We start from the raw sequence: 7,807 nt of genomic DNA on the forward strand, positions 1-7,807 counted from the left end.
CGAAAAGCAGTCTTTTGCACATCGGTTTCGACAATGAAAATTTGGTTGTACCCGGCATGGCCATCCATAAAAGATAAGATCGCATGATTCGCCGCGACATCGATTTACAAATCCGAAATCGGCATTGTATACTCATCTTTGGGAGTTGCCAGATTCAGATTTCTGAAGTCGATGCAAATGCCCAATGCACCACTTTTCTTTAAAACAGGAATGATATTGGTCAACCATTCAACGTATCGAGCTGTCCGAATGAACCCTGCTTTCAAAAGCCAAACTAGTTCATCCTTGATACCGAGTTGCACTTCGGTTGAGAATCGTCGAGGTGGTTGACGGAAAGGTTTACACCCAGGTTTAATACGTAACTCATGCTCGACGAGAGTGCGATCAAAGCCAGGCATTTCATGGTAGCTCCAAGCAAAACAATCTTTGAATTCCTCAAGCAGGGCACGAAGTTCGGCTTTCATAGGTTAGGGAAGTAAAGCACTAATAAATAAAGGTCCTGGGTCATCGGCCGCCCCAACATTAATTTCTTCCAAGGGGTCCTTAACTTGGGGCCGATTGTCTTCGAGCTCAGCCGGGGCAGCTTGAATTTTGTCAAGAGATAAGACAGGACCATTATCTCTTTCGACAAGAAACTCGACGAGGTTAACGCCCGAATTTGGTTGCTTAGATATAGTATACCAATGAGCCAGTGATCACTCATATATTTCATACATTTATACCATCCATTTCTAAAGTCTTTGTGATGTTTTTGTGTTAAATTGTGGTACTTTACCTTACCTTGTGTTAATGTACAATTAAATTTGCTTTAAGATTAATTTCAAGAAAAGTGGAGAAAAATAAAAAAGAAAGGAAAGGACACTTTGTGTTTTGTATAATTAAACATAATTCAGTCCGTTATTATGTGCAGATGGGTTCAAAATATACCGGTTTCAATTATCTTTATCTAAAGTTGCAGACCACTACAATACCATTACATCTTAAAGCTTAAGTGGGGAGTGCACTGACAGAGGAATAAAGAGACTAAAAACAGAAAACAAAGGAAATGGGACGGTAGTGGAGAAATGGGAAGGAAATGGAACAAAAAGAAGTAGAAAATAAAGAGCATGGCAGACAAGGAAATGTGGAGGAATGGCAAAAGAAATAAATGGGACGGTAGTGGAGAGAGGTCAGCAGGCGTGGAAAGAAAAAAAAAACAGAAAGCAGAAACGAAAGAATAAGGAGAGAGGGCAGAAACGGAGAGGAAGGCAGGTCAGAGCCTGGCAGCTAGTGAGAGAAGCTGCACAGAAAACTGTGCGGAGAGCAGAGAAAACACACGGAACAGAGAAGGGAAGGGAGGCGCAGAGACTGTTGGGCGCGGAAAGAATAAAGGCTGCCTTTGGCAGCGTGAGAGATAGGAGGAGAAGCACGGGAAGAAGAGGAGCACAGAGGCAGAGGCTTCACTCCATTCTTATTGGTGTTATCTTCTCAAACTCATGTTTAATTTTTGGTTTAATTTGAAAATAATGTGTAACTAAATTTATTTTGGCTAGAGGTTAATTCAAAGCCATGAATATATTTGTAATATAAATTGATAACTGGAAATCGATTTAGGTTGTATTTATTTCATGTGTGGAGAAGAACCCTCTAGCTAGTCCTTCACCTATCCTTTCACCTTAATTTCATGCTTTTGTCAATTCTGTAATTTATTTAAGTTTAATTTACTTCTCGTCAAAACCAAACATGCCCCCATTATTAAATTATATTATTTAGTTAGTTTTCATTGTTGTTAGTCTTTTAATTCAATTTTCGTCCATTTCAGTTCCTAGTGTCTAATTTGATTGTTTTCATTATTTGAGTCATTCTAAGTGTGTTTCGAGTTATTAGAGTTTTTAGCCTAGTTTTGTGTCCTTGAGTCTTGTTTAATATTTTTAAATTAATTTAGAATAGATTAGCAATCCCTCCTAATCCCCGGCCTGGAACGATACCCTACTTACATCTATACTACAATTGTCAAAAAGAGGGTTTAATTTTGTGTGTCAAGTAATTTTCACATCAAATTTTGGCGCCGTTGCCGGGGATTAGCAAAATTGCTAATCCCCCTTTCTTTCTTTTTTCGTGTCTTTTGTTTTTCGTTTCTGATTTCGTTTCGTTTATTTTACTTTTGATATTTGATTTAGTTTTCTTTCTTTGATTTCAGGTTCTAGAGAAGTAAGACATGGATTTTGCTAACATTCAAGCTCAATTGGCGAATCTTACTTCTCAATTGTCACAGATTGCCGGAAGGACTACAATGCAAAATGTCCCTACATTTGGTGTGTCTTACGGGCACGGATATCAAACTTATCAACATCCTCAATTCACTGTGAATGAAGATGCTTGGGGTTATCAAAGCTATGATCAACCAAGCAACAACATGTTTTCCAACGCTTACAATTCGGCTTGGAGAGATCATTCAAATTATATGTGGGGGGAACCTCAACAATCTCAACAAGATGCATATTGGCAGCAAGACGAGTTCTATTCAAGACCTATGCAGCCACCACAGCATCCCCCACAACAAGTCCAATCAAATCAAAGTATGCCCGTGAATTATAATGAAATTCTTGAAGGACTAATTTCTTTGGCGCAGGGTTTTCAAAAAGAAGAACAATTTTTACCATCGGAAGAGTTCTATCAGTGGCCATATGAACCGTCACAGCCACCACAACAATCAACCCAATTCAATTCAGGTACGTCCTTGGATAATGATACACTTAATAAGTTACTCACCTCTTTGAATCAGGGAGTAGAAAATCAAAACCAAGAGATGCAAGACCGAGTCAAAAGAGTGGACGAATTGGATATGCAAGTTGGGCAGATTGTGGAATTCATGGCACAGATTCGAGATCAAAGTGAACTTTCCAACTCAAACATTGCAAATTCAAAGGCAGAAAGTGAAATCGATGAAGCAATCACTTTGGAATGTGACATGAAGGATGAAGTTGTCCCAGAACCATCCAAACACAGCCCGAACATGGATGAATTGCTGCTGCAAGCAGAAGAGGAGGAGGACGACCTGGGCAGTTTAGAAGAATTCTTGCTGCAAGCTCCTCAAATCCCTATGTCATCCAACTCAGGTGAGGAAGTTCTAAATTCACTTCATTCTAACATCATTCCACAGAATGTCCTTTGTCCTTGCAGGTTTTTGACTCCAAATATCAAAGAGAGTGAAAAAGACATTGTGGAAGCTCTTCCAAAGGTGCAAAGTGATATCCCAATTCTTGGTGCACCAAAACAAGTTCCCGATGGTATTGAAACGTTCAAAGAACCTTGCACACCAAGAAAAGGGATTCAAGAAAATGAAGTGGTTGAAGCATATCAAGAATACATCCAAGAGGCTATGCATGAGACAATCAAGCCCAAAGCAGTTGAGTTTGATGACACGGGACAAGCCACAACCATCATAGTAAACCTGGCCAAGTTCAAAGTCCCAGAAATGTTCAACGATGTGGTGTTTGTCATTGAGTTTGTGTCGGAAAAAGAAAGTAAGCCATCTTCTCCAATTTTAATTTTAATTTATACTAACATGTTTCTGATTTTGATGATTCAGGCACCCACTCTTGAATTTAAACCATTGCCGAATCATTTCAAGTATCACCTCCCATTAAAAGATAAATTCCATGCTTTGGAGCCGAGGGGAGTTTAAAGGAAAGATTCGTCCGACTACGGACGTTAAAGCAAGCGCTTCTTGGGAGGCAACCCAAGCATTCAACTTACACCCTTATCTTTACTGCTTTCATTTTGTTTTGTTTAGTTAGTTATGTTATTTGGTTGATTTCTGTGAGTTTGTGTTATTTAGCTTAAGTGTGGGGGAAGGTTAAACAAAGTCTTTTTACATTAATTTACATATTAAAAAAAATAAAATAAAACACTTAAAAAAAAAAAAATATTTTACAATGATGTGTAAACTAATAGCATTCATTGGTCAGGTGGTGCTTCAGTAGTCGGCGGAGCTTCTGCAGTCGGCGGGGCCACAGAAGGAGGAGGTAACAGAGGTTGATTCTTTGGAGCTTCAGCAGTCGGCGCAGCCCCAGAAGACGAAGGCAGATGCTGTTGGAACAAACCCACAAACCTCCGATGATCAAGTAAAATCTGACCATCAGATTCATGCATCTGGTCAATTTTCCTCTTCATGTTTGTGGCATAGTTGTGTGCAAACTTGTGCAATTGTTTATTTTCATGCTTGAGTCCTCTAATCTCCTCTTTGAGACTCATTACTTCAGCCGCCAACGACTCAACTTGACGGGTTCGGGCAAATAGGCGTTGGGCCATGTTGGACACAGAACCCGCACACTGCACGCTAAGAGCCAGAGACTCCTTCACAGCCAACTCATCAGATCGTCTAGAGAGCAGTCTGTTATCTCTAGGAGTGACAAGTTTCCGGGCCACCACCGCAGCTGTCATATCATTTTTCATCACCGAATCCCCCACGGTAAGGGGACCGGTAGGGGATATGAAGGATGGGCGCCATATGTTGTCTGGTGAAGGCGGAGCTGCCTCTTCACCAAGGTTCAAGTCAAAACGACGATCGGAAGGGCCAGACATTTTTCAGAGGTGGTGAAGAAAGAAGAGAGTCGGACTGATCAAGATTAAAAACAAATGCAAGAATGGAGTGTTTACAAGAGGGAGCTCAAGTGTGTTGTGGAACAAAATTAACACCTCTATAAAAAGAAGAAATCAAAGAGGCGCTCCTCAGAAATTGAAGAGGCGTCCTCTCGCAAATCGAAGAGTCGGGGCTCCTTTCTCAAACGCCTGATTCTTTTCTCAAAAGAGGAGTTTCCTTTCTCAAAAGCCGGATTCTTTTCTCAAAAGAGGCGTTTCATTTCTAAAAAGTTGGGCTTGCTCAGTAACCACGAGCCGAACCCCGAATTTCAAAAGATCAATTTGTCCAGACGTGTTGTCACTCGTCACATGCAACTGGTAGCTTTCCGGAAATTACGGGCAACTTTGTCAGTAAGCGCGTAATTTGTACTATTCATCCATCCACCGGCTGCCGACAATGAGTGAGAGAATAGTTCCGGTTGTGAAGAAAAGTCCTATAAGTATCTACCTTCGCCTTCCACAGCAAAGGCACACCTTCTCAGCACTTCTTCATCTCCGAGAATGCATTCCCAAAGAATCCTCCTAAGTTACTCAGTATTCCTTATTCCTTGGGGTACCTCTGCAAACAACCCATCCAAAGCAAAAGTATTTCATATCATGAAGGTTGAAAGCAAGAGTATCTCATATCATGCTTTCTCCCTGTCCTTCTCCTTGTCTTTGTTTTACGACAAGGAGAAAGCAAGCAATCAGCCAGCACTTGGTATAAATCTTCCGATCTGGAGCCAACTGCCTGGAACCCCTTCCTGATTGCTTACCTAGCCTTGCTCTCGAGTACTCATCTTCATCATCTTGTGCTTTCTCTTCGTCTACCACATCTGCCTGGGGGACAGTAAGGGAAGTGAAAATGATACCTCGAAGCATGTGGAGACAATTCAGCTAGGGACAAGGAGAAAGAAAGCAAGAGGTGGGCACTTGGAAAGATTGAAGAAAGAAACAGACCAACACCTCTCCCTCGTGCCTGCCTGTCGTGCAGAAGAAACAAGCAGAGAAGAATGCAGCTTGCACAATCATCCCAGCGGAAGGAGTCTGAGATAAAGAACTAGAGAAGCTGCCACATCAGCTTGGAGAACAAATAAGGAACTGCAACATCACCAAAGAGCAAAGCTTCGCCGTACAATATCATCAAATCATCACTTGCAAGTAAAAAGCTAAGTGTCACCCCGCTCAAGAGGAAAGCTGTGGAAAGTCAACAAGCACGACCAATGATCACTTATTAGTTCTATTCATTGTCTTTTATCGTGATTTTCAATTTTTCGTTTCAATTTTTTTATTTATTTTTTTTTTCATTTTCTTGCGTTACTTAACTGAATTATTTCTTTTCTTTGCAGGAACTTTTGGTTATTTCCACCCTTGAAGTTGATTGCAGAATTTTAGCTTGGGGGGTCATCGCTTGGTTTTACTGCAAACTAGGGAAGTTTTCAGTCCAATTGCTTTATTTTGTTTCTTATTAATTATTTATTTTATTTTTATTTGCATTATAGTGTTTTCTGACATTGGGGACAATGTCCAGTTTAAGTTTGGGGGTAAAGAGTATAAAAAATAACCAAATTGAAAATTTTTTTTGTACCTTCAACTACGAACGAGTTTCATTTGTTTCCATGTTGTTGCTTTTTGTTTTCTTAATTAGTTTTGTTTTCTTTAAAAAAAAAAAGAAAAAAAACAAAAAAAAAAATTTTAAAAAATCAGAAAATTTAAAAATCCAAAAATATTGTCTTGTTTCCCTTATTGTTTTGAATTAGATTTTTGTTAGTTGCCCGACCCAATGATATAATTGGATCAAATTTGAACCATGATCATCAAGAACTTAGTTAACATGTGTTTTGTGAAATTCCTAATTCTCTTGTTAGTTTTGTACATGTTTGATCATCTTTGAAAAACCAAATGCACATAGCCTTGTTGATGTGAAACTAAAGCATGACTTAAAGCTTCATATGTGAATTTAGTGACCATATACATCCTATGTGAGTTTTTGAGCCTATTGAAAGTGTGTGCATTTTTCATACACTCCTATTTTTTTTCATGTGTGATGAACTTATGTGAGATACATCTCTAGAACTTGCGTAACGATCTTTCGAAATGTTTGTCATTGATTGCATGAATTTGGAAATGATAGAGGCATTAGGTTTACCACTATGGCCCAAATAACCATGTTTCCCAAAGAAAAATGATATCATTAGATTGCCAATTTGAGCCGTGTATGTTGAGCCTTTTATTTCTTATCACCAGATATGTTTACCCTTATTCCTGAAACATTTTTTCCTTACCCTTTCCAAGCGAGCAATGCGAGATTGTCTTATGAGAAACGTTTGTGAAGTACTTTGAAGGTGTTTGGCAAAAAAATAAGTGTGGGGGTATTTCATGTTTGTATTTAAAAAAAAAAAAAAAAAAAAAAGAGAAAAGAGAAGAAAAGAAAAAGAAAAAGAAAGATTGTATACAAATGAAATAAAAAGTTTTTAAAGTTTCAGTTTAAGGGTGTGGTTAGAGGTGCTAAAAGAATCGTTGGAAAGATTGAGTTCTTATAAATCTAAAGAAAAGAATTGCTTGCAATGTAGCTTGGAACTTGTGTTTACCTATTCTTTCATTTCAATAACCATCTCCCTAAACCTCATTACATCCAATAAAAGTCCTCTTGATTTAAGTTTTGCAATTATGATTGGGAGATGAGATCTTTATGCAAGCTTATGGTAGAAATTTCACATTTGATTCTTTGAGCGAAACACATTTAAACTAAACACATGTGTGATTGAGTGTATATCCCGTGAGAAGGTTGCTAGTTTGCATATGATGATTTTAGAAATATAAAAATTTTTGAAATTGCATTAGCATGGCTATCTCACACACTACACTTCAAGGATGATTCAAAGATTACTGCTAATATTTGAATAAGGAAGATGAACTTGGATTAGTTCCTTGATGCTAGCTATGGTTCTTGATGATTTGTTTTCTTGAATGAAATTCTATGAGGGTCACATAGAGGGAAGCTAATGTTTTTCATGTTATTACTTTTTCATATTTTCTTTGTTTTGCTAGAGGACTAGCAAAGATGTAAGTTTGGGGGTATTTGATCACTCATATATTTCATACATTTATACCATCCATTTCTAAAGTCTTTGTGATGTTTTTGTGTTAAATTGTGGTACTTTACCTTACCTTGTGTTAATGTACAATTAAATCTGCTTTAAGA

The 7,807-nt window shown here is 38.4% G+C and overlaps 1 protein-coding gene across 1 annotated transcript; it reads left to right on the top strand.

Annotated features, from left to right (window-relative positions):
* The first annotated feature begins 2,644 nt into the window (after nucleotides 1-2,644).
* On the top strand, nucleotides 2,645-6,310 carry LOC126632254 (uncharacterized). The gene is made up of 2 exons (XM_050302573.1): nucleotides 2,645-3,098; nucleotides 5,952-6,310. The coding sequence occupies exons 1-2, from the start codon at nucleotides 2,789-2,791 to the stop codon at nucleotides 5,975-5,977; spliced, it is 336 nt and encodes a 111-aa protein (XP_050158530.1). The 5' UTR covers nucleotides 2,645-2,788; the 3' UTR covers nucleotides 5,978-6,310.
* Nucleotides 6,311-7,807: the final 1,497 nt, after the last annotated feature.

Source organism: Malus sylvestris, chromosome 8, assembly GCF_916048215.2.
Source record: "Malus sylvestris chromosome 8, drMalSylv7.2, whole genome shotgun sequence".
Lineage (NCBI taxonomy): Eukaryota > Viridiplantae > Streptophyta > Magnoliopsida > Rosales > Rosaceae > Malus > Malus sylvestris.